Source organism: Penicillium waksmanii (assembly GCF_028829765.1).
Source record: "Penicillium waksmanii strain IBT 27052 chromosome Unknown utg000004l:1.0-5674109.0:1.0-5678898.0, whole genome shotgun sequence".
In the NCBI taxonomy this organism is placed as follows: domain Eukaryota; kingdom Fungi; phylum Ascomycota; class Eurotiomycetes; order Eurotiales; family Aspergillaceae; genus Penicillium; species Penicillium waksmanii.
The window spans coordinates 5150649-5174830 of NW_026643251.1; the positions used below are offsets into that span (position 1 = coordinate 5150649).

The 24182-nt window shown below is 49.4% G+C and overlaps 13 protein-coding genes across 13 annotated transcripts; 10 read left to right on the forward strand and 3 right to left on the reverse strand.

Moving 5' to 3' along the window:
- Nucleotides 1–1665: 1665 nt before the first annotated feature.
- On the forward strand, nt 1666–2631 carry N7481_004746 (uncharacterized protein; the record flags this gene model as incomplete). Its single annotated transcript, XM_057263965.1, has 1 exon — nt 1666–2631. One exon carries the CDS (start codon nt 1666–1668, stop codon nt 2629–2631), a length of 966 nt encoding a protein of 321 aa, XP_057125626.1.
- Nucleotides 2632–3639: 1008 nt separating this feature from the next.
- On the forward strand, nt 3640–4013 carry N7481_004747 (uncharacterized protein; the record flags this gene model as incomplete). The annotated part of the gene is made up of 2 exons (XM_057263966.1): nt 3640–3850; nt 3910–4013. The coding sequence occupies 2 exons, from the start codon at nt 3640–3642 to the stop codon at nt 4011–4013; spliced, it is 315 nt and encodes a 104-aa protein (XP_057125627.1).
- A 731-nt stretch (nt 4014–4744) lies between these two features.
- N7481_004748 (sterol desaturase family protein) lies at nt 4745–5350 on the forward strand (the record flags this gene model as incomplete). The annotated part of the gene is made up of 1 exon (XM_057263967.1): nt 4745–5350. One exon carries the CDS (start codon nt 4745–4747, stop codon nt 5348–5350), a length of 606 nt encoding a protein of 201 aa, XP_057125628.1.
- Nucleotides 5351–5924: 574 nt separating this feature from the next.
- Nucleotides 5925–7022, forward strand: N7481_004749 (Short-chain dehydrogenase/reductase SDR; the record flags this gene model as incomplete). Its single annotated transcript, XM_057263968.1, has 2 exons — nt 5925–6374; nt 6432–7022. 2 exons carry the CDS (start codon nt 5925–5927, stop codon nt 7020–7022), a joined length of 1041 nt encoding a protein of 346 aa, XP_057125629.1.
- Nucleotides 7023–7455: 433 nt separating this feature from the next.
- N7481_004750 (uncharacterized protein) lies at nt 7456–7817 on the reverse strand (the record flags this gene model as incomplete). Its single annotated transcript, XM_057263969.1, has 3 exons — nt 7456–7582; nt 7633–7703; nt 7770–7817. 3 exons carry the CDS (start codon nt 7815–7817, stop codon nt 7456–7458), a joined length of 246 nt encoding a protein of 81 aa, XP_057125630.1.
- A 798-nt stretch (nt 7818–8615) lies between these two features.
- Nucleotides 8616–9165, reverse strand: N7481_004751 (uncharacterized protein; the record flags this gene model as incomplete). The annotated part of the gene is given in 2 exon segments (XM_057263970.1): nt 8616–8783; nt 8800–9165. The coding sequence occupies 2 exon segments, from the start codon at nt 9163–9165 to the stop codon at nt 8616–8618; spliced, it is 534 nt and encodes a 177-aa protein (XP_057125631.1).
- Nucleotides 9166–10148: 983 nt separating this feature from the next.
- N7481_004752 (uncharacterized protein) lies at nt 10149–11168 on the forward strand (the record flags this gene model as incomplete). Its single annotated transcript, XM_057263971.1, has 1 exon — nt 10149–11168. The coding sequence occupies one exon, from the start codon at nt 10149–10151 to the stop codon at nt 11166–11168; it is 1020 nt and encodes a 339-aa protein (XP_057125632.1).
- Nucleotides 11169–11854: 686 nt separating this feature from the next.
- Nucleotides 11855–12450, forward strand: N7481_004753 (YbhB/YbcL family Raf kinase inhibitor-like protein; the record flags this gene model as incomplete). The annotated part of the gene is made up of 2 exons (XM_057263972.1): nt 11855–12035; nt 12083–12450. 2 exons carry the CDS (start codon nt 11855–11857, stop codon nt 12448–12450), a joined length of 549 nt encoding a protein of 182 aa, XP_057125633.1.
- A 1390-nt stretch (nt 12451–13840) lies between these two features.
- N7481_004754 (tyrosinase family protein) lies at nt 13841–15128 on the forward strand (the record flags this gene model as incomplete). Its single annotated transcript, XM_057263973.1, has 4 exons — nt 13841–13968; nt 14033–14158; nt 14214–14639; nt 14717–15128. The coding sequence occupies 4 exons, from the start codon at nt 13841–13843 to the stop codon at nt 15126–15128; spliced, it is 1092 nt and encodes a 363-aa protein (XP_057125634.1).
- A 1023-nt stretch (nt 15129–16151) lies between these two features.
- On the forward strand, nt 16152–17048 carry N7481_004755 (putative GPI anchored cell wall protein (Dan4); the record flags this gene model as incomplete). Its single annotated transcript, XM_057263974.1, has 1 exon — nt 16152–17048. One exon carries the CDS (start codon nt 16152–16154, stop codon nt 17046–17048), a length of 897 nt encoding a protein of 298 aa, XP_057125635.1.
- A 656-nt stretch (nt 17049–17704) lies between these two features.
- pex4 (putative ubiquitin conjugating enzyme (UbcJ)) lies at nt 17705–18465 on the reverse strand (the record flags this gene model as incomplete). Its single annotated transcript, XM_057263975.1, has 2 exons — nt 17705–18042; nt 18135–18465. The coding sequence occupies 2 exons, from the start codon at nt 18463–18465 to the stop codon at nt 17705–17707; spliced, it is 669 nt and encodes a 222-aa protein (XP_057125636.1).
- Nucleotides 18466–18540: 75 nt separating this feature from the next.
- On the forward strand, nt 18541–19860 carry N7481_004757 (endonuclease III domain-containing protein; the record flags this gene model as incomplete). Its single annotated transcript, XM_057263976.1, has 1 exon — nt 18541–19860. One exon carries the CDS (start codon nt 18541–18543, stop codon nt 19858–19860), a length of 1320 nt encoding a protein of 439 aa, XP_057125637.1.
- A 356-nt stretch (nt 19861–20216) lies between these two features.
- Nucleotides 20217–22676, forward strand: N7481_004758 (putative DNA helicase; the record flags this gene model as incomplete). The annotated part of the gene is made up of 4 exons (XM_057263977.1): nt 20217–20767; nt 20911–22343; nt 22456–22516; nt 22592–22676. 4 exons carry the CDS (start codon nt 20217–20219, stop codon nt 22674–22676), a joined length of 2130 nt encoding a protein of 709 aa, XP_057125638.1.
- Nucleotides 22677–24182: the final 1506 nt, after the last annotated feature.

The following is a 24182-nucleotide window of genomic DNA, read 5'->3' on the forward strand; positions in this document are numbered from 1 at the left end:
GCATTAGTTACTAGTACTAGTAGAACCTTGGAAGTTACTAGTATTAGTTCAACTCGGAAGTACTACTTTGTGCAGGGAACTAAATGAACTCCAGACAGTGCCCAGGGCTTAGACTACTACAATCTACCCGAACACAGCCCTTTGCTATCCCAGGCTGGGATTTACACCCTATTCCAAGGATTTTATCTTTGATTGAACTGTAACCTTGAAAATAAAGGCTAAATAACCTTGGAATCTTTTGACGATCTAGCATGGAAGTCTCCGCGTCTACTGAGTACTATTTTATCTCAACGTATGATCGATGCTCCAGACTCAAACTTCCCGCGTCCACTATGTAGAGTGGCGGTAGTGATGCTCTGGTTGCTTATTCACTAGAAGGTGTAGTATCTGAGTCACTGAGTCTGAAAGGCTGCCTTTGCTTTTGCTTTTTTTTCATACCTTTCAAATACTATAAACATTCAAATACACTAGTATTCGATATGCCTCTATCTACTAATTGTATCAGAGGTTGTTTTAATAATCATCTTCGTTCATTAAAAACTTGAAGCATTCGTATGGTTTACATAACAGCAACCTTGGGATTCAAGCTCTGCCAATGTGGGGCGACACCCTGCCCGCAACTTGAACTCGTTGAAGTAAGAAATGTGGCTAATTTCTTTTGAAGCCAGATAAAGCTTAAGGTCGCTTCATTGGCCCTCCACCTCCACCTTCAGCTCGCAAATAATACGTAGCTGAGATACACGGAGTAATGGCTGGTGAAGTGGTGTGGCGATCGCAATCCGGAACGCAATAACGCAAAAGGCCCCGGGGTCATTCTTCAGCTACAACATTGCACGCTAATGCAGCGACTGCACCGCCATCTTACGCACGCTAAACTAGAACGGACCCCAACAAACGCCCGGTGCCCCAGCTTCAGCACGACCTCGAATTCGTGTTATTCTCTGCTTGCAACATCTCATTTTAGATCCAGTCAAGATTCTTTTTCCCACGGTCGTGAGTTGTGTTTCATTAAATTGTCAATTCGGCGTTGAAAATAATGTGAAAAGGCCCTTGGCACACAATGTCAGACAATCACCCCAGGTTTGTCCTGGAAAACGCTCTCTTCTTATGTCAAGGGCAGTCTGAAGTGCATGTCGCATCCCCTTCGAGCGATCCTTTGATAAATGTCCTAGACCAAGGTACTAAGTCTCGATCCCGACGCGAATTAAAGCTAATATAAGATAGATACCTATGATTTTGAGCGTCGTTTACGGTCAGAATCACCGCTAGATGCTCATAAAACCGGACTAATTAGTGTCATGTATGCCGGTCGACCCTTTCCTGCGATAAATGAAACTTACAAAACCAAGACTATTGACCGAACAAGGGGCATTCCCGGGAGACCAGTGGGATACCCAGAAGTTATTCGAAACTTTCTGGGACGTAAAACTAGAAGACGTTGCTCTTTTATCTTCGCCACTGCTCTCAAGCTATCACGGTCGATGCGTAGAAGTTAACGGCCACCAATGCCTCGGTGAGTTTTGCATTGGGATGCATATCAACCCCTCGCCTACTAACGAGCCCACCGAAATTTGCTATAATATCAGCGAGAATTTGTCGTATACGGCAAACGATACTAGCCCTTTGGATAGTACCCCAAGCGTCAGCTCCCGGGGCCCAACCGACATGAAGCTTCTTCACCAGTACGAGCCTATCTATTTCCGTTATGACTTCCTGACCGGACACACCCTGTATATTTTGCCGAAATCCAAAGGCGAGCTACGCGATTTGATTCACGCGATTGGGGAGAGATTTAAGGGATCATCCTCGGATCCAAGTTGCCTTTCCGTTAAGAAACTGGGCATTTCCCAGAAGAATGATTCTTTACATCCTCTAACCCTTCATTCGGTGGTTATGTTCTATGTCCTTTCGTCCCGAAACACGGAACTGAATAACCTGATTAAATGGCTTCTCTGGATCGAGACGCAGCTTCACCAGGGATCAATCTTTGAAGTAGCGGACTCTAATCGATTCTCGAGGTATATACAGTTGCTGCATAAGATGTCGCGGAACCTGATAACGCTAGAGCACAATAACCAGCGCGACGCGTCAAATATTGGTCATCTCCTCCGGGATCATGAGCGTCTTGGAAGACTGGCCGAGCTCCAGGGGACATATATTGATCATGCGACGCATGGGAGGGTCCGGGATGACCTACTTATGCTCCACGACTTATGCGATGATCGGCACCGCAGAATCATGAACTTGCAGCGAAGAACCAGTAACTTTGTGACGCTTTTATACAATCTCATCACGGGTCATGATAGCACGATCAATTTGAAGATTGCCACAGAAAGCACCAAAATAGCCCGCGATGCACGCAAGGATAGTGCGTCCATGAAGATTATCGCCGCGATGACACTGCTCTATCTCCCGGCCACTTTTGTCTGCAGTCTTTTCGGAACGAACCTGATCGCCTTGGATACATCCACTGCGAATAATGAGCCTGCATTTGTTGTGTCTCGCCTTTGGTGGATTTATTTTGCTTTTGCGGTACCTTTGACAGCTTTCACGATGATCGGATTTCTGGTGTGGCGACGGTTTCGCGAACGGAAGCCTGATGAAAGAGCGAGTGGAGTTGGCGTTTCATGAAGGGACTTAGCTGGGCAAAATTACTCAGGTGATTGCCACTGTCTGTGTTGGACGGAAGTTAACTACCGCTCCCCTACAGGTACGTACCCGACTCCCGATGCAGAAGCGGTAGATCAGTACCGAATCGGTATTGGAAATGTGCAACCGTCATCTTTCTAGTTCTCCTTGTCTACTTGCCTACTTGTCTACCAACTCATTCTACATTGATCAGCCAGGCCAGAATAGCCCATCAATTTTCCATTCCAAGAATGAGTTTCCAGGCAAGGAAAGGCTGGTTTGAAAACCTGCACCGAAAGATTCGACGCGAATGATACAAAGGCCCCGCGAGCGTGCTCTGCAGATGTGCTCAAATCAGTCAAATTTACGCCACTCAGGTTGCTATCACGGACGCTGGCCATATCCAATTTGACCCGGCCTACTTTGAGCCACAGGAGGAGAACCTTCTTGAAAAGTATCCTATCGATATTCTATCGTTACGGAGCATAGCAGATATGACGAAAGAGATCTTCACCAATCTCGCCCAGATTATGATGAAATTCTGAAAGATTCACGAGAGATGAAAGAGGCTACGGCAGACGAATATGCATGGCAAGGAGTTAAATAAACCTTACAAAAGAATTAAATGCGTCGACGTGGAATGCACTTTTGAAGAAAAGGTTTTTATTCAGCATTTCACAACTACAAACATGCACCCAATGCCTGGAGGGAGCAAAGGGAGAAACCATCCCGCCATCGCTCAAAACGGACATTGACTTATATGCACCATTATGTCAGGGCTCCTCGAAAGGGTCTATCGAGATCTGAATACAGCCCACCGATACCATGATTTCCCAAGTCTATACAATGAACTCCCCAAGTGCTGATATTCTTACTCCGCTTCACAAAAGCTACAGGTGAGTAAGTAATCTGGATTACACGGCAATTTGGTTAATCTTCAATAGAATTAACACATGACGAAATGATCTGCAACTCCAATATGAGCCCCACTGGACTGTCTATCCACACAAGATGCCCGTTTGGCATGTCGAAGACGTAATAGAAGATGATGATCCGACTTGTCCTTTACCACACACAGCTTTGATGTTCAAGGGTGGGTATAAAGCTAGTGAATGGGGCCATTATTTTACAATCTTTGAGCTTCGGGCGCTAGTGGAATTCCTCTTAATACACTCTTTAGACGAGAATACCAAAAGTTTCCCTGGTCATCGAACGCACCCAAGTGAGTTAATCAGTTCCTTCGACTTTCAGATATCTGACTGACTTCTTCTTCAATCATAGGTTCTACTCGTATCATTAATGGGACACAATCACGGGCGAATCTCTCAGGCGTTCTACGATGGAGAATGTTTGAACCTGCAATTCACACAGCTGATGAGCTTTGAAGAGAACGCCAATCCACCCCCTCCCGTAGGACTGTTTCTGCGATATTGGCTCGCTAAGCCTATAGGAATCCGAAAACTCGAGGCCAATTCAATAAAGCGTCGGTTATGCGTCTTTACATGGTGTTTTGTGGGGAAATCATCGTACATGGAATTCATACCCACCGGCATGTTCATGGAACAATGCGGTCAGGATCTCTGAGAGTTCAAAAATGGTAGATCTTACTGTATTATCCTCCTCAAGAAGGATAGCTTGCATTTTTACTCTTATGGCTACAGTGGGCGGAAATTTGCTTGAGATTCTACTTTGATCGCTAAATCCAAGAGGCTTTCTTATTTATTAGGGCGAAATTTGGCTAGTTGGGTTTATCTCAGCCGTAAAGTGTAGTTACCAGTAAGCGTACTCGGTTAGGTACAGGAAAGAGTTGAAAACGGAATCGATGTTCCTATTAACTCGGAGAGTTTCTCCTCTACGACCTAGAGCACTGTAATGTGTCGCACGGGAGTGGCTGTGGACCGTCACATGGGTCCATCCGAGCCGAGATGTCCGACGATCGATTGCGGGGGCACCAAAAGAATTTTCCGGGGTGATTCAGTGGCCGAGGTTCATAAGCGGCCCTGAGGGAGCCTGTCAGCTACGAGTACCTTTATCTTGGCTCCAAACTATTCGTCTACACTGCTCTTTGCTAGGGTCTCAAATTTGAGCCGTTTCGACCGCAGCAATAATCACCGCGATGTATGAAAACCTGATTCCACAGGCTACGGCTTTCTGGTCACACATCGTGTCGACCTACTCCCCACAGCGAATTGAATTCGTCGGAACGCTGCTGATCCAAGTTGTTTCGTTCTGGCTTCCATCGCTATTCTATCTATCCTTGGACACGCTTGCGCCGGCATTTTCCCAGAAACATAAGATCCAGCCCGCGCCTAAACAGCCGACTCGTCGTGACATACTGCATTGCTTCTGGGTTGTTACGCAGAATCAAATTCTCTCCAGTGTGCTGCATATCTCGCTCATAAATATCACCTCTCATTTCGGATCACAGCCATCTTACCGGGTCGAAGCATCCCTGCCACCCGCCCTCGAATTTGCTCGGGATTTCATACTGAGTCTTCTTATGCGCGAAGCACTTTTTTATTACGGCCATCGCCTGCTGCATGTTCCATATCTCTACAAGTTGATCCACAAAAAGCATCATCGCTTTACGGCACCCATCGCCTTGGCAGCCCAATATGCCCATCCGATTGAACAGATCTTCGCGAACGCATTGCCCATCTCTCTGCCCCCGCAGATCTTGCATAGCCACGTATGTACAGTCCTGAAGTGCACTCCACTCTAGCCCAAGCTAATTCTAAATAGGTGTTGACATTCTGGTCGTTCCTTGCTTATGAGCTTTTCAATACTGCAACCGTGCATAGCGGGTATGATTTCTTTCACAACAAGGCTCTTGATCATGATCTCCATCATGCAAAGTTCAATCTGAACTATGGATCGATCGGGCTTTTCGATTGGATCCACCAAACGAACAAGTTGGGCAAGCGGCACTCGGAATAGAGGCGAGTGGGGAGATCAAAGTTGTTTGTAGATAGTATGCGTACTCCGTGCTCAATGGGATACTCTGTACAAATCATCAGTTTCATAGAGAGTCTGTACTATCAGTACTAGCTTCGATCATCTACATACGGCCACCACGTTTTCCACCACGTTCCCCAGTATGTACAGATTGCCCTAAAATTAGGAGACTGGGACTGATTTGCGGGATCGGTGGGGCCGAGGTGGCACAATCTCATGCGGACAACCTTAGCGCGAGGCTCTCCATCTCGGTCCCCCGTGCGACCGTCGCTTGTGTCACTCCAAAACAACCTCACTTCTCCGTTCTTTTCATCTTTTTCACTTCTGAAACTCCTCTTGAAATGGCATCTTTGTTTTACTTTTTAAACGACCTGGTGCAGGGTATCAGGGGGACGAATACCACATTCCTCACGGACAAGGAAGTTCCCGGTGCCGATCTCACCGGCAAATGGATCATCATCACTGGTGCGAATAACGGCATCGGCTTCGAAGCAGCAAAGTCCTTCGCAACATGGGGTGCCAATATTATCCTGGGCTGTCGCGAACCCCCTGAGTGGGAACAACATCCCACAGCCGCGACTAAAGAGTGCAATGAGATCGCCCATGCTCACGGCCACTCGTCGACAATCGAATGGTGGCCCTTGGATATGGCCGATTTTGAAACCGTCGAGGCATTTGCTCAACGATGGATCGCCACTGGAAACCCTTTGGACATCCTTTGCAACAATGCTGGCATCGCAGTTGCTCCTCCGGATGCCAAAACCAAGGATGGATTCCATCCAGTTCATCAGGTATTTCATCTCTATGCCCATGAAACAGCCTAGACGCAGCACTGACCTTCCATCCAGATTAACTATCTCTCCCATGTATTGCTGACCCTACGCCTTCTGCCATCCCTCGCAGAGCAGACCCCAGGACGCATCGTCTGCACCACATCATGCTATCACCACCTCGGCACCTACAACGCAGATCTCAACTCTAGCGCAAACCTGTCTGGCAACCCATATCGCGATAACAAACTCTTCTATCAAATGTGGCTCACAGAGCTACAGCTACGCCTGCTCAGACATCCCAGCTACATGGGCATAACCGTGAACGGAGTCAACCCAGGCTTCGTCTACTCGTCCATCTGGACGCCCGTGAAAGAGGAGGGCGGTCGAAGTCTCCAGTTCCTTCTCAGTTATGTCGCCATCAATCCGCAACAGGGCAGCTTGGCGATCACGTACGCAGCTACCAGTCCCGAGTTTGGACCCGATCCAAAGACACAGGGTATCGGGGCACCCAATGGGCGTGGAGGCGGTAGATACATCAATCGCATATGGGACGCAGCACCAAAGAGACATGTTAATGATGCGGAGTTGAGGTCGCAGGTGTGGATCAAGACGGCCGAGAAGCTTAAACTTTCGGAGAAGGGTCTCTTGGATGTCTTGGGTCTCTGAGCGAGGAGTAGTATATTCTTCTTATGAACATTAATATTTCGGAATTGAATAAATTCTATTATGCGGAATGCTGTTACCAAAGATACAATGCGGTACAATTAGGTTCGTTGAAATGGTCTTGAACTAGGAACTAGGCATCATAGACGCAGCGCCAGAGGACATGGGAAGAGGAGGTTCAGTTTTGCGGGAGGTCGAATATTTTTTTTTCTCTTTTTTTTGGGCTTTTTAAGTTTTACACTAGTTACCCATGTGTACCGAGCTTCAAATCATCACTGCTCTCGAGTCACAATGTAGATACTGATACCATCCATTTCACCCATTCCTCAGACACCTTGGTATGCAATTCTTCCCCAGTCTTCCACCTGCTAAATCTTGACCTCCCGCTAGATCAACTTGCAATATCAATGTTGTGCCTGGTCTTCAACGTGTCGGATCACTTCTTCTCGGACGAGGTGCCCGAGCCCGAGCCCGAGCCCGAGGGAGCGGTGTACTTCGAGCTGCCCTGGCCGTCATTGTAGTACTTGCTGCCATTGGAGTTGGAGTAGTAGTAAGAGCCGTCCCTGGACATGGTCAGTTTTCCCAACGAGGTCAGGTCGAGAGTGAGGCATACTGGTTGGAATAGTGGTAGCTATTCTGGTTTGGGGCACTATCACCGAAATCACGGTGGCAGTAGTGGTTGCCCTGTCATTGTGCATTGTCAGTATGGCTTCGTGGTAATGGTCTGGAACTTGGCTTGGTGTAGCATACCTGGTCGTTTTGGCCAGTGCTGGTGATCTTGTACGACTTGTCCGGCATTTTGAATCGAGAGAGGTAGTAAAAGAGATTAGCGTTGAGGCTTTTGATGGAGGTGTGGAGGTAGATGTGAGTAGATGTGGTTGGGTGTGGTTGAGGGGAGGAGGAGGAAGAAGAAGGAGAAGAAGGGAAGAGCTTGAAGGGAAAGTGAGCGAGGGCAGTGAATGGGGCTGCATACACTCGGACAAACGCGCTATACTTGCCATGGGTACCCGTTGGACCACCACTCTCAACGTCAAAAGGAATACGGCGTAGGAATCAGTGACATTCTATCGTCCATTCTAATCTAATATTCCTACATACGGCGATGCTACTCGTATCGCCCAACTTAATGCGTACCCGAATATCGGCTCTCGATCGTACTATAGCTTCATTTGTACAACCACATAGGAAAGTAGTATTTTCTGAGCGTGTAAGCGTTTTCTAAAAGACCAGTCGGTGATCTAGATAACTAACAGTTGCATGTTCAGAACTACGTAAATTCTGCTAGGAGCTGGTGGTGGAGAGCGAAGCTATCTAGAACAGGAAGGACGGCACTGGATGCCTGAGGCCGCGGATGCGCCTCAACAGTTGTGTGTATGAAATAGATATTTCGAAATTAAACCATGTATTACTAGGATAAACAAGCTGGCATTGACACGCTGAAACAACGAAGAGGCTCACAGGTGAATTGTTTGGGCACCGAAAGGTGCCAGAAAATTAAAAATACATTAGATCTCAACACAATCTTGAGAAATGAGCATTCGTCTAGTCGCATATGTTAGCATAGTCTCCTAGCGGAGCGACGGAGATAGATGCTACTTACCAACCTTTAGGGAGTGGAACCTGGCGTTCATTGCTTGGCCGAGTATCATGCATGATCCAGCAGATCATCTCGGCTGCCTCTTGGTACAGGATGATTGGATTGAAGCGCCGTGTGCGAAAACCACGCTTGACCTCTGTAATAGAGAAACCTTCGTCCTTGCACCTCTTTGAGAAGAGATACCCATCTATTTGGGCGGTCATATTGCTCTGAGCGAATGTCGCTGGTGCAAACGCGGATCGGGAGGGTCCAGCTGGTGATGTTCCTCCAAATGGGGAGAGTCAGCACATCCAGGAAAATCACAAGAGCGAAATTGACCACTTGTTCGTCTCCCTTCGGCGGGGCATCTGAAATTTGTTGGCTTTTTGCGACGCCAGTCTCAACAGGAACGCGTTCAGCTCGCCATATTCCTCGATGTACTGCGCGATCCACGTTTTTCAAGGTGTGTATGGTATGCGGGTTTTCGGTCTCACTGTAACCGTACTTCGCTTTGATGATTCGGAGCTCATCTGGGGCTTCTGGTATTTTGTTTGCGTTTGAACCAGTCATTATGAGATTAATAGATGTAGGCTAGAAAAGATGTAAAGGGAAGATTGATTCAGAAAACTGAATCGCCGCGGGGCTCTTCAAGTAGCCTCCCATTATCGCCATCGCGCTTTCCTCGTAGCACACACCAATAATAACACCTTGGTAGCTACTACTCTACATGTGATCAAAGGAAGGTGTATCCGTCGTATGCAGTCTCCGAAGGCATACCTACCAAGGTAGGTGCGAGTAGGATATGATTTGTGATACTGATTGTACCAATTCCATCTGCAGTGCTGCGGACACTGTCTCGCAGAACTTGAACAAGCTAGTATTCGTAGTACTATAATTTAGAGCCTCTGAACCAGATACTCAAATCAGAAGGGAAATATTCAAGGTATTGATGCCCGGATATTAGTACCTCCATTGCCGAGCATTTTGCCTTTTGGTCCATTGATCAGACTATCCCTTACGGTGTTTTCATTAGGAACTAGGAACCTTCCCCGTTGAATTCTGGAACTGTTAAATATTCAATCCTCTAGGTCAATTATTGAAGTAAATAAGGCTAGCATTTCCCTGGATGCCTATTGCGGATGTCTAGCTGTGTTTTCGAGATTGATTTCATACCGGCAGCAAGCTTCGGAAGTTGAATATTGAAAAGTTGGATCGGACTAATATCCCTTGGCGTGATGACGAGGCCTGGCGTGTTTCCAGTGATTTGAGTGGCCCCCGCTTTCTATCGTGCTGATCCTGGCTGATTATATCTAAATCAATTAGAGTGTCCACGGGTGGAGCCGAGCTTGAAGATGGAGGAAATCCGGGGAGTGGAGAGCCGAACCCGGCAGAACAGGTCTAACTCAATTAAACTTCTGAATGTTAACTTATTAGTATCAAGCAGAGTAGCTATAAAAGAAGGGCCTTCTTCTGCAGATGTTGGGAGCTTTATTCAATCAGTACCAAAGCCTCTCCTGACACAATCACCTTGATCTACATCTTCTCCCCTCAAAATGCAACTTCCAAGTTCCTTTGGTCTTCTTCGCTTGTCGCTGGGAATCACAGTGGCACTGTCAACATTCGGTGGTGCGTTTCCACATGGAGCTACTAGCGCAGCCAAAAATGTATCAACAGATTGCAACCGGGCTTGTCTATCCAACATTGTCGATCAATTCCTGGAGTCGGTGGTGAAGCATGACCCGTTCAGTCTGCCATTGGCCTCGGTTTATAAGGCAACTGAAAACTCGCACGCAGCAGCTCTAACCATGATGACACTATGGCGCACTGTTACAAAGGTGACCAAGCCCAACCTTTTGGCAATCGACTCCAAGCAAGGCACCGTCTACTTCTCTTTAGACATAAACGAAGGGGGTATTAAAAACATCCTTCGTACCCGGCTTAAGGTTGTGAATCGCAAGATCACCGAGCTTGAAATCTTTGTGAACCGATACCGCGGCGAGCATGGTTTCTCCTTCTCAGCCGAAGAACTTCCATCCAACTATGCAGTCTTGATGTCTCCGCCAGCCAACCGGACCAAGGCGAGTCGGGCAGATTTGACCTCTCTCAGCGAGGCCCTTTTCGCTACGTCAAGCGACTTTGAAGTCGCCGTCAGCGATACATGCCAATTCACCGAGATCGGCTGGAAGGTTATTGATACGGGGGTATATGCGAATGGCACGACGGACCCACTAGGCTGTTCTTGGCCAGATGCGCACCCTACCGATGACAAAGCACGCGTTGCCCTTGTAATCGACGAGGAGCTCGGCTTTGTTGTTACCAGCGGCATGATTCCGGGTATTATCTATCCCTATCAGAACGTCTCTGCTTTCATCCCAGATGCTATGCCTACCGCGCAAGAGGCACAGGATGTGTGGTATGCCTATGCGCAAGCCCAGGGAGATGGACCACTGGTGGCTCCGGCTGCAGGAATGGGTGAGACCCTTGAAGTGCTGCAGTACTATAATGATGAGTTGCAGGCCATGCAGATCAATGTTTACTTGAACGCCCCCAATGCGACCTCTCTCTGGTTGTAGAGAGTTCTGATACAAAATGGGTCAGGCGTCATGAATGGCTTTTGTGGTCAGAAGCTCGAGTGATTTGACTTTGCTCCTATATTGATATCTCTTCCAAAATACTAGTACCTATATAGGGTCAGAGAATGGCAGACACATTGCGAATTGAAGAAACCTCAAAGGTATCCAGCCCGCCTGGTATGATTAAATGGCCACCCAGGAATATATATCAATAGTACTAGGTATATGCTTGGGGAACCCGCTAAGCAGTTTCCAAGCCTCCTTTTTCGAAGGTTCTATATTCCTGCCAGTACTAGGATATAGCAATGAACTTGCAAATGATGGTCGGAAGAAACTCGAAATTCATAATTTAAACTGACCGATCAGAAACTAAATGCAGAGATAAGCTCAAGTTCAAACAGTACAAGCTATGATTACAGACACATTGGACTAGACAGCAAGAGATGAGGATGTTTTGTTTTGGCCTTCATCCTCAGGCACAATTCCGCGCCGTAACCGGCCCGCTGCCGGCAAGGTACACCATCAGATTGAAAATGAGCTGGAAACCTCATCGCTCACCTGCTTCTTTTCTTCTTTCCCTGTTTAAAATTATCTGCAAAAATCCCATAATTCATCATGGTAAGACCACCGGGCACGATCGCCAGAACGCGAAAGTTCAGCACGGCCTTTCAACACCTACTTACACTATGCAGACCGCATACATCGAATACGGGCTGAGTCGACTGTTCGCCAGCGCAAAAGGGCGCGACGCACGGCTTTTCACCAAAGGCCCTGCATTTGCCAAAATCCCCAAGCCCACCATCGAACTCGCGTCTGACACAGCGTCTGGATCGCAATTGCACGTGGACCAGTCGGCTGAAGGGGCCGGTCAGTTTCCATCGCTCAGCTGGCCCGCTGCATCCCCGACACCAAAGAGTTCCTGATTGTTAGCGAGGATCCCGACGCGCCCTTGCCAAGTCCGATCATTCATGGCATCTACTATGGTATCCCAGCCACCACTACTTCCGTCACGAATGCGGATTTCGAGGCTGAGGGCGAGTATGCGTTGAAAGGCGGGTTCCGATATGGCAAGAATCGGCGTGGGAATATCTATATCCCGCCTCGACCCTTGCTTGGACATGGCGAGCACAGATATTTCTTTACTTTGGTCGCGCTCAGTGCGCCTATTGATTCGAGCAAATTGAGTGATCTGCCAACAATACAAGAGATTGCGCAGGCAGTTGAGGGCAATGTGGTTGGGTGGGGGGAATGGGTGGGTGTGTTTGAGCGCAAGTGGGATTGATAGTTTTTACCCAACTTTAATTCGCAGCTTGAGGCAGCCATGGGCTTTGGGCTTTAGGCTTTGGTTGGCGACAGTCATGCGATAAACGTGTGTTCTTCCCAGAGTTCTGATTATGCATTTCCGCATAATAGAAAAGACTCAGATGCTTTCAGTTCCGTAATTAATGGATTTTTTTTGGACTTGATCCAGACCTTTATCGGCGTGGCTGAGCTTCGATGCAAACTATCTTCCATTTCGCCCTGGACACTGTCATCTACGTGCTACATGATAAGAGAACTCTGGTCTATATTACTACGTATACGACTCGGAGGTCCACGGTCTCGGGTAACTTAGCCATTCCAAACTCCGATCTAACCAGTTTGGTCTGGTCCTTGAAGTATTGGGCAGAACTTAGATACCAAGCCCAGATTGTTCAGCCCCATGAAGATATATCCGTTAGGCTTGGTGCAAAAAGCAAACACATCATCAAGAGCAACTTGAACACGAGCGATCGCGAAAGTAAAGTAAGCCGCTTGACATACTATATTCAATGCTCTTATACTTCATTTCGCACGTCACGCGAGCCCCTCGCCCTGACTATATCGCATACTAATGAGTTGACAATCGGACCAGGACATCCCAGTACAAGGAACTAAACAAGGCCCTCAGCTCACTACCTCCAAGGGTCATCGATGAGATCTCCGAATCCGATCGTAACTTTGAATCAGGGGTAACATTGGAATCCGTCTTCAGGCTCGGCCGATTCAGGCGACCAGATAATCCCAGACGAAGAAAGACCAGACCTTTATTCTGCCGAGCATCAAGGAAAAATTTGCTGCAGGAGTAGTCTAGATTCCAACGCTAAGCAGCCCCATGAGCGAAAGTGCATACTCGTATGTACATAGACTGGACGTCCTGGCAGTATATCCACATGGACCCTGAGGGATCGCCCAGAGCTGAGTTGTCACATCTGTTGGACCCCACAGGCCCCCACAAACCCCTTGCAAGGAACAAGCCAAAAAGCATATTATACGACTAATAAAACAAGAATTGGTAGCAAATCATATTTTATTTTAAGATTAGGGCTCTCCCTTCTGAGATACATCGCATGCGCTTTGGCTTGATGTGGTAAACAACAGTCTGAATGGGGAATTCCGAACCCCTGTCCTGGTGCCTGTGCCTGTGAGTGAACATGCTTCGCGGGTTCACTAAAGCAGCGCTACTGCAGAGGACTTTGGCACAGGCATTAAGACAGGTTTTGGTTGTTTACGAGGGCTAATTGGTCGAGGTCGTGGGGTGTTATTTCAGGATTTCACCTCTTATAAGGAGAGACTCTGCCCGCTGTCAGGAGGAGGTGCTGAGGGAAAGGTTTTTAATGTTCTGGATTGGTAGGTCAAGATAGCTGTACAGGATGATGTGGCTTTCGTTTTCATTTTTGCTCTTGCTCGTCGTTGGAGATGTTGTTGCCGCTGCCTCTGCTCCTCACCTGTACAAACATCACGCGTGTGAGCGCAGTGGGACTGTCGTTCGAAAGGAATGGTAGGTTACACCCCCTCCTCTCTCATACCCATGTTGTGCTATACTAACTGTACGAATTGTGTAGGGGAGAGATGCCAGCTGCCGAACGAATCAACTATACCGATGCTGTGAAGTGTCTGACACGAAAGCCTCCAAGGCTTCCCACAAAGGACTATCCAGGGGTTCGCAGCCGATTCGACGATTTTGTCGCGTGAGTCGAGGCTGCACTTACGAGAATTAATCTTCCAATGCTGACACTAGGATAGCACACATATTAATATGACCTTGAAAGTGCACTACAGCGGTCTGTTCCTCCCCTGGCACCGCGGGTTCATCCACCTCTGGGAACAGGCACTGCGAGACGAATGTGGATATAAGGGCCATCAGCCGTACTGGAACTGGCCTCTTTGGGCGGACGATCTTAAGAATAGCCCTCTTTTCGACTGCAGCAGCTCATCTATTTCTGGCGACGGTGAATACAACCCCGACGAACAGCCGTTATCCGGTGGCAATGTGACAATACCGAGAGGGTCTGGTGGAGGATGCGTGCCAAAGAACTGTGGACCATTTGGAGACCTGGAGGTCCACCTCGGACCCTTCAGCCGGAACATTGTCTCATTGACTGAGTTGCCGGAGCCGAAATTCGACTACAACCCGCGCTGTCTAAACAGAAGCTTGAATCACTTTGTTGCGTAAGTTGCACCTATGACCCATGTAAGACTCACTTTACATTGGGGGGATCAGAGCAATTGCTAAAAGAGGAAAATAGCACAAGGTACACCAATAAGACTGTTATTGACAATCTGATGGCAACGACCAACATCACACAATTCCAGATGGCAATGGACCACTGGCCAGCCCGACCGGATGGAGTATTCGGTCCACACGGCGGCGGACATTTCAGTCTCGGCGCCGCAATGCAAGATCTCTTTGCATCACCGCAAGATCCCGCGTTCATGTTGCATCACAGTATGATCGATCGGCTGTGGACAAAGTGGCAAGCGGGCGACGAGAAGACTCGGCGGCATGCGCTGAACGGCACTACGACCATCCTGAATCCACCGTGGGGCAAGCAAGTGACTCTCGACACAGTGCTGGAATATGGCGTGTTGGATCGACCGCGGAAGGTTCGTGAGGTCATGAATCCCACGTCGGGGGGGATGTGTTACACTTATACTTAATTCTGGAAACTAAAGGGAGGCGGGACTACTAGTAGTAGTAGTCGAGGGACATTGGGGGTGAATGGCTAGTATGCCCGATGTACATACATTGCATGATATAGTATAAACGAATCAATTCAAGCATTCCTGCATTTTCAAGCACTTCAAGTTCTTACTCCTCTTAGTTACTGACTGCTTATTTGTTTGTTTTCACGGCATCGATATTCGGATGCTTCGGGGGTCAGCGTCAAATTGAGTTTGGAGTTCGTAGCGTGCTAGCCAGTCGATAGCGCCGGCGTGACGTGGATCATCTCGTCTCTTATCAAGTTGATTTGAAATTGAATTTCCAGTTTCAAGTTTCTCTTGCACAGGTATGGATGGACCCAGATTGGCGAGTGTTTGTTTATTATTTGGAGACTGAGCCATGGTAAACGTGAGACCCCTTTCCCACCACTGGCAGTGATGTACTCCGTACCTGGAGAGTACAGGGAAATGTGATGACACCACGACTCGTGCTATTTTGAGATTTTCAGTGAGACCGAGCCAATTAAAAGTGGAGTCTGCGGGTTACGAGGCTTAGGTACAGGCTGTGTGGCCGCATTTGGTGCAACACGAACACGGAGTTGGCAGTGGGGAAGGGAGAGGGTAAGGGAGTGAGAGAGGAGAGGGAGAGAGAGGAGAGAAGAAAAAAAGAGAGAAAAGAGAACATAAATGTAGGAACTCACTCTTCCATGGAATGTGTCAAGTCGATCTTGATTGCCGATCCTCCCAAAGCCAAGGAAGAAGAGAACCACGCCACCCGAGGAGCTCTGGACTACTCCATCCACTAGTACTAGTAGCACCGGTTATACTTATAACTTGGTTCTAGTCAGTCTAGGCGACCATTGATCCACTTCAACGTCTTTGTTCTTGCCTTTTTTCCTGTTTTCCTGTTTTCCTTTTACTTTGTCCATTTCCTTCTCTTTTCTCCTGCATCTGCATCTGCATCTGCATCATCTCAGCTTCTTCTTCTTCTCCCATCCCACCTCCACCTCCACCTCCACCATGCCGCGTCTCAACCTTCTCCAGCTGCTCTTCGTCTCGCTGATGCTTCTGTCGCTTGTCTTTGCGACTGAATCTCACGATGAAACCTCCCGTGAGTCCCACCAGGGTATCCTGGCCGGTGTCCAAGGTCATTCCAGCAATGCCCTTCATGACGCCCTCCACGCTCTGTCCAACAAATTCCGCGACGGCATCTTCGAAACTGACCTGAGTGCCGCCGAAGCCCTGCAAAAAGAGGATCAATCCATTGCCAGCCTGGTGAAGTTTGTCAAGCGTGAGAGCAATGCCACTGCTACTCCCGACCCCACCTCAAGTGCTTCCTCGTCCGATCCCACCACATCCAGCAGCGATACACCCACTACCTCGGACACCCCGACCTCAAGCTCTTCCTCCGATACTCCTACTACTTCGAATGTCCCCACTTCCACCACCACCACCACCAAGTCTACCCCAACCACCACTGAGCAACCCACTACCTCTTCATCCTCTTCATCTTCCACCGCTCCGACCACCACCAGCACGACTTCTTCTTCTTCTTCCTCGTCGTCGTCGTCGTCGTCATCGTCGTCTTCAGCTCCCTCCAGCTCATCGGCTACTACTCTATCGACCACGACTAGTACCACTTCTTCGTCTTCTACCGAGAACACCCACACCACCACCGCCCAAGAAAGCTCGTCTACCTCGGTCTTCAAGGCCACCACCACTTTGCCCAATGGTGACGTGAGCACTCTGACCTCCACCACCATCATCAAGGTGCACCCGACCGGTTCGGACGCAACCACCACTGGAGCCGGTCAAGGCAGTCTGCAAACCGGTGCTGCCGCCTTGCCCAACGCCGGTCTCACTCGCGAGGTTGCTGCCATGGTTGGCGGCGCCATCGTGGTCGCCATGGCTCTGTAAACCTTGGGTTTATATCCAATTCCATCCGGTCATGGTGGACTTCATCTCTCGATCGCATCTATCCAGTCTATCTCTCGTTTAGCCTATGTTCAGCTCGCATCAGCAATTCTCTCCAATGACGATTGTCATATCACGATCCTTACGACCAACTTATGCCTCTCCTTACTCTATGGCGTTTATCCTTATCACCGTGACCTACAGGGTGTGTCTATTGTTATCTATTGTTATTCTATCCCACTCCGTTCCACCGGCTGCGGACGCAAACTTTTTTAAGATTTTAGGATTTATTCTTGTGATTAGACTTCAGTTTACGGCGTCACATAAATGGAGTTCTCTCGGCCTGGTTGGCCAATTATTCTTACCACAATGCTTCAAATTCTCACAATGCGTATTAATAATCATAATGTAATTGCAGTTGCACTGTATAATTAGTCGAGGTATATCTTCAAGTATGCAGCGGGGTATGTATGCATGTATGTACGCGCCACAGGCATGACCAGTGCCAACTAGTTGAACCAATAAAACAATCACGTCCAAATATCCATCAATCGGGTTCATGGCCTCTCGCCCTGCCATTGTATCTTGATGGCGAGGAACGGGAAACACAACTAGGATCAGGACCAACCATCTCTCCAATCATCTCAATCATCTACCAATCACCGACCGAGGTTTCCAGCCCCATTCCAACGCTCCTCACCGGTCCAATACCGCACCACGCTTTCCCACGCAGCGATATCACCATCGCGCAGGAGGGCGGCCACATCGACGTTGAGCGGGGAGTCAGGTTGTGGGTCTGTCAAGAGTTGTTGGATAGCGGTGAGGGTGGAGGAGAGCGTGTAGACGGGACTCCAGTGCTCGGTCGTCAGGAGAGTGAGGCAAATTTCGCCGGTCGTGAAGGAGATGTTCGGGTGCGAAATGCGAGTTGTGAAGTGGATTGTTGGCGGGGCGAGGGGGTAGTTTGGAGGAATCGCGATGCGGAGGTGCCAGAGGCCGCCTGTAATAGCAGTAGTATTAGCCTTGGCCTGAAGTAGGAGAAGAGGAGAATATGGCTGCAGTGGTGGTGTTTGCGCGATTGGATCTGCCTACCTTCGTAAGGGGAGCCATTCACGCCCTTAAGAACTGCTTCCCACCGCAGGAGGTCCTCCTCATCAACCGGGCCGAGGTGTAACAGCGACTCATTCGGCGACTTGGTATAATCCTTCAGCTCTCGCAAGAGCCGTTGTGTGGTTTGAGCTGCCATGGTGGAATGGAATGTGGCTAGCGCAGGGCAGGAAGGGAGTAATGTGGAGGGAATGCGACCTCGGCGACGTTGGAAGTTGGAAGTTTGGAAGTTGGGGAGGTCAGCGGGATCGTCGCCGAGGCTGGGGAACTTTGCCCCATGTCCATCCTTGTCCATCCATGGATCATCTCTCCACATGTGAATTTGCATTTCCAATTCCAGTTTCCTGGTTGCTGATTCCACCTTCATCCGAATTCCCAGCTACGCACCGCCATGCGGACTTCACGGGCTTCTAGAGATACAGCCAAGGTCCTGGAGGCACTGTCGCCCCCGGCGCGCCGCTCAACACGCAACTCCTCGCTCCATCCGAGTGCGCTGCGCAACTTCGCTTTCACTGGTGACTCAACCATCAAGACCGAGTCAATTCCGACAATTGCACAACTCTCCCCTGCGAGAAGTGACGATGAGTCCTCACTTTCCTCCGCCAACACTGCCGACATTGAAGATCTCATCGAGCCCCCTACGAAACGTCAGAAACGCAATACCAGTCCTCTCAAGCCAGCACAGACTCGCACACCCCGGAAATCCCAAGCCCGCCAGCCCGCCGTGAAAAAGGAGCCGACCGTGAAGGATGACCCGGATGTGAAAAGTACCCCGGCCAAGGCCCGACGAATGCCTGCGCGGAAAAGGAGAGACGCGGATGGGACCGTTGTCGTGGAGCCTCCGTCAAATTGGGAGACAATGTATAACACTGTGAAAAAGATGCGCGAGGATAATCCCACTGCACCGGTCGATACGATGGGCTGTGCAGAATTGTACTGGAGAGCATCTTCGCCGAAGGACCGTCGGTTTCAGACCCTCGTCGCACTGATGCTCTCATCTCAAACGAAAGATACCGTCACGGCCGTCGCGATGCAACGACTACACACGGAACTCGGCGAGCAGGATCCAAATATCAAAGCGGAAGTCAAATTGGAGGAGGAAGTCAAGATCAAGCTTGAAGACGCGGAGGCGAAACCCGAGCCGACAAAGGATAGCACGTTGAATCTGGACAACATTCTCACCGTATCACCCACGCGACTCAACGAATTGATCGAGAAAGTCGGATTCCACAACAATAAAACCAAATATATCAAATCCGCCGCACTCATCCTGCGAGACCAATTCGAAGGCGATATCCCGTCCACACCGGAAGGACTCATGTCCCTGCCAGGCGTTGGTCCGAAAATGGCTTACCTCTGCATGAGTGCGGCATGGGGTAAGCATGAGGGGATCGGTGTCGATGTGCACGTCCACCGTATCACCAATCTCTGGGGTTGGAATAAGACCAAGAATCCCGAGGAGACTCGTATGGCGCTTCAATCGTGGCTCCCGCGCGATAAGTGGCATGAGATTAATAAACTGTTGGTTGGGCTCGGGCAGACCGTTTGTTTACCGGTGAAACGGAGATGTGGGGAGTGTTACCTTGCTGGGACGAAGCTTTGTAAGAGCGAGGTTAGGGGCCTTGCTTCGCCAGTTAAGGCAGAGGTGAAGGTGAAGGCGAAGGAGAAGGAGAGTAACGAGGAACCCAAGGTCAAGATTGAAGCTGTATGATAGGAGAGGGACTGCCGGTAGTTTTCTTAATTTTTGGATATATAACGCTGTATATTAAGCAATAATTGTTATAATATAAGTTGTATCTTACTGGATATTTTCTTTCAAGTTCCTGACGAGGTTGTTTCTCGTTGATCAAGATCAAGATCTATAAGATGACTAACCCCACCGATGAAGTCACCCCGCCGGATAGGTTATTTGATAGCTTCTCTTTATCGCCGAACCACTGCACAGCTCAGCGCAATCCCCCCCAGTCGCTGCCTCCTGAGATTTTTCAATATACATAGAGAGTCTCCTATGCCGAAACGACCACGTCTCATATAGCTATATCTCCTCGAACCTCCCCAGCCAACGCAATGGCTTCTCCAACTCCAATCTCGATCCCCCACTTCGTCGAAACCCAGCTCCAGCTCCTCCTCCTCGAACACGAAGCCGAAGTCTCCTCTTCCTCCCTCGCAACAACAGCTGCGTCCGTGTCCCCAGCTACTCGGCGCACATTACAAGCTACAGGCTATGCCTTGACAGGCCTCGTGCTATCACAGTGCCGCACCGGTCTCGGCGGACGCGTTGTCGGCGAATTCGCCCCAGACCCGGCCGTCTCGTCGGGAAAATCGGACAATGATCGCGCATCTGATGGTCAGCCTCGGCTGGGCTCTCATGGCATTCGTGTTGGGGATGTGGTTCGCGTGAACGACGTTTCTGCGGGGAATGCGAAGAAGATCGGTAAAGATAAGGGCAAAGATGGTGGGTCGAAGGAGCAAAAGGATAAGAGTGGCCCCGAAGGTGTGGTTACTCGTGTCAATGATAAAGCTATTTGGATTGCGTTTGGACAACAAGGGAAAGGAGGTGGAACCTCGAAGGAGGACGATGAAGCTATTGAGGAGCTTTGGGGAAAGAAGTTGTGGGCGTATGTGCTGATCTACGCTACCTTTGCAACTGGGTTAAGGTGCTAATTGCATTGCAGGATGAAACTCGCCAATGACGTTACTTATAGACGGTTTGTTTCCACTCATACCAAAAGAGAGAGTATACTGACTGAACTCCACGTAGAATGAGGCAGACGATGGAGAAGATGGCCAAGATGACTGAAACGGATCATTCACACTTCATGCGCGTTGCTTTCGGCCATACAACCCCTCTACAGCCGGACTATGAGGATATAGGTCCTGTTGAATTCAGCGATCCCACCCTGAACGACTCGCAGAAAGATGCCATCCGATTTGCCTTGGCTACTAAAGACATTGCACTTATCCATGGCCCACCGGGCACGGGAAAAACACATACTATCATTGAGCTTATAATGCAGATGGTACAGCGTAAAAAGAGGATATTGGTCTGCGGTCCGTCTAATATCTCGGTCGATAATATCGTTGAGCGACTGGCACCGAAGAAAGTACCGGTTGTACGAGTCGGGCATCCCGCCCGCCTTCTCCCTTCTGTCTTGGAACATTCCCTCGAAGTTCTCACGCAGACATCGGACGCTGCCAGTATTGTCAAGGATGTCCGTAAGGAGATCGATGACAAGCAAGCTAGCATTCGCAAAACACGAACGGGACGGGAAAGAAGAGCGATCTACGACGACCTGAAACAATTGCGCAAGGAATTCCGAGAACGAGAGTCTAAATGTGTGGATAATCTCGTTCGGGAAAGTAGTGTTGCTGTTGCCACTCTGCACGGTGCTGGTGGACACCAGTTGAAGAATCAAAACTTCGACGTGGTGATCATTGACGAGGCCAGCCAGGCGCTGGAAGCCCAGTGCTGGATCCCTCTGATATCTGCGGACAAGGTTATCTTCGCGGGTGATCATTTGCAATTGCCGCCTACTGTCAAATCAACGAATTTGAAATCCAAGCCCGGTGCAGAGAAGAAAGATGACGGTCCCAAGAAAGAGATATTGAAGGGTGTCTCCCTCGAACGGACCCTCTTCGATCGCCTCTTGTCGTTACATGGGTCGCAGATCAAGCGAATGCTAACCACCCAGTACCGCATGCACGAAAAGATCATGCGATTCCCATCCGATGAACTCTACGAGTCGAAACTAATGGCCGGCGATGCGGTCAAATCACGATTACTAGCAGATCTTCCATATGAAACTCAGGGTACGGATGATACACAAGAACCCCTCGTATTCTGGGACACACAGGGTGGAGACTTCCCCGAGAAAGCTGAAGACAAAGAGATCGGTCAGAAGGAGGCTTTACTTGGTGAGAGTAAAAGTAACGAGATGGAGGCTATGGTGGTCGCCAGACATGTGGATAATCTGGTGGAAGCAGGTATCAAGCCTGAAGATATTGCCGTGATCACCCCATACAACGGGCAGTTGTCGGTGCTGTCTCAGATGCTACGGGAGAAACACCCAGGCCTCGAGCTTGGCAGTGTGGATGGATTTCAAGGTCGTGAAAAGGAAGCCGTCGTCGTGAGTCTAGTCCGCAGCAATGCGGAGCATGAGGTGGGTTTCCTTGGTGAGAAACGACGTCTGAATGGTAAGCTTGTCCCTGCCTAGTCTATACTCCGTGGCTAGCCATACCCCTACACTACCTGATCCATGCGACCCACGTCCCGTGCATGGCGAGGCTAACGCGGGGCTATTGTTAGTGGCTATGACACGCCCCAAGCGGCATCTTTGCATCTGCGGGGACTCTGACACAATTAGCCGGTAAGTTTTGAGTTGGAACGTCTGTGCATTTTGTGATCGGTCTAGAGGTTAATCAATATTCTTGCCGTGTTGCAGGGGTAGCAGCTTTCTCAAACATTGGATGGATTATCTGGAGGAAAATGCCGACTTGCGATACCCAGACGCGGGTGATCTTCTCTAAACATAGCCAGGGAGGGACGGTCATCGGCAGAGGATCAGTACAGCACAGCACAGCGCACAGCAGAGGGATATTGGACCCGATTAGAGATACTGTAACAACGACGGTGCCCGACCAGATTTCTTGGCCCCGTCAGGGAAAGGCGTATGATCGGGAGTACCGTACTGAACACCCATAGCCATAGCCATAGCACACCGGACAAATCAAGCTCGGATGTCCGGTAGATTCTTTGAACGAAAAACCCCCCCTCGTCCCGAAAAATGGTGCATCGAGCCGTGTCGTGCGAGACACGCAGGCGGTAAGAACACGAGAACGTTTCAAGACACACAGCCAACCTCCACTGGAGATCCCGAGATCCCGCCTGAAGGAAGATCTCGCGGAGTCGTCGGAGATGGATTACTGGAAGCGGTGCAGCGTGAGGGGCAGGCCGGCCAGAACCAGTGGCCATGGCCTCCCGATCCGCGATAGGAGGGAGAAATGGAAGAGCCTGATGATACGACACTCTTGAGTTGGCCATGGCAATGGCAGTTGCGATTCGAGGACGAGAAGAAAGAGGTTAATTGTCTTCGTGGCACTTTGGCGTCTCACATATTCAGCTGAGCTGTTAGGCACCGTCTTGTGCAACCGGCAGTCTTGAACTTCCAACAGTTAAACGTCTGTGCGGCGACTGGAATCTTGCGATCAACAGCGTACCATGTGGTGTTTCAGACCGAACATGCAGCTACCTCGTTCATGGTCCTCCGATGACGAGGGGGGCGAAGAATGAACGCCTCTTCCACGGGGGCAGCACCAAGAAGCTTATCCTAGGAGTGCCCTCGGGGGCCAGTCAGGGGTGATCGCTGCTTTTTCGGGGGGCAATTCTGGATGCAGCTGGAAGCAGTTCAAAACGGCCGTTCATCTGTGAGGTCCACTTAGTCTCGGGTCGTGGGTCCAGCACGGCATTCGTTTGAAATGAGTGCCACCGTTCGGTCGTCGTCTGATTCGGTCGGGGTCCCGCCCCTGGGTCTGGGTCCTGATGTCTGTCTGGTTGTGGTCCCCTTATCGAGTTCCAGGTTTTTTTTTTTTCTTTTTCTTTTTCTCCCCCCTTTGGACCTGAGAACGGGCACTGGCGATTTAGGGTTGGTGGGAGGGACAAGGCTACTCCGTGTTCTCCCAAGCTTGTCCACTTGATGTGGTGTAGTGCTGAACTTTACGGGCGTGCAACCAGATTTATAAGAAATCCCAACTAAACTTGATTCAACACTGTGGGGTTTTGGGTCTAACGCTGGAGCAGCTTTGCTTTTTCTCGTAACCTTCTCTCCTCTCCTCTCTCCTCTCTTCTCCTCTTCCCAAGGTTGTCTTCTCTTTTCTCCTTATCTTCAGAGCTTCCTCTTCTTTTCTACCTACATTCATTACTATCGACACTTTCTCTATTCTTTTTACATTGTTTACATATTTCCCGATCCTCTCATCTCATCCGTGGTTCCAAGGTTCCAAACTGTGCATTCCCGAGACTGGCAAACGCCGCAA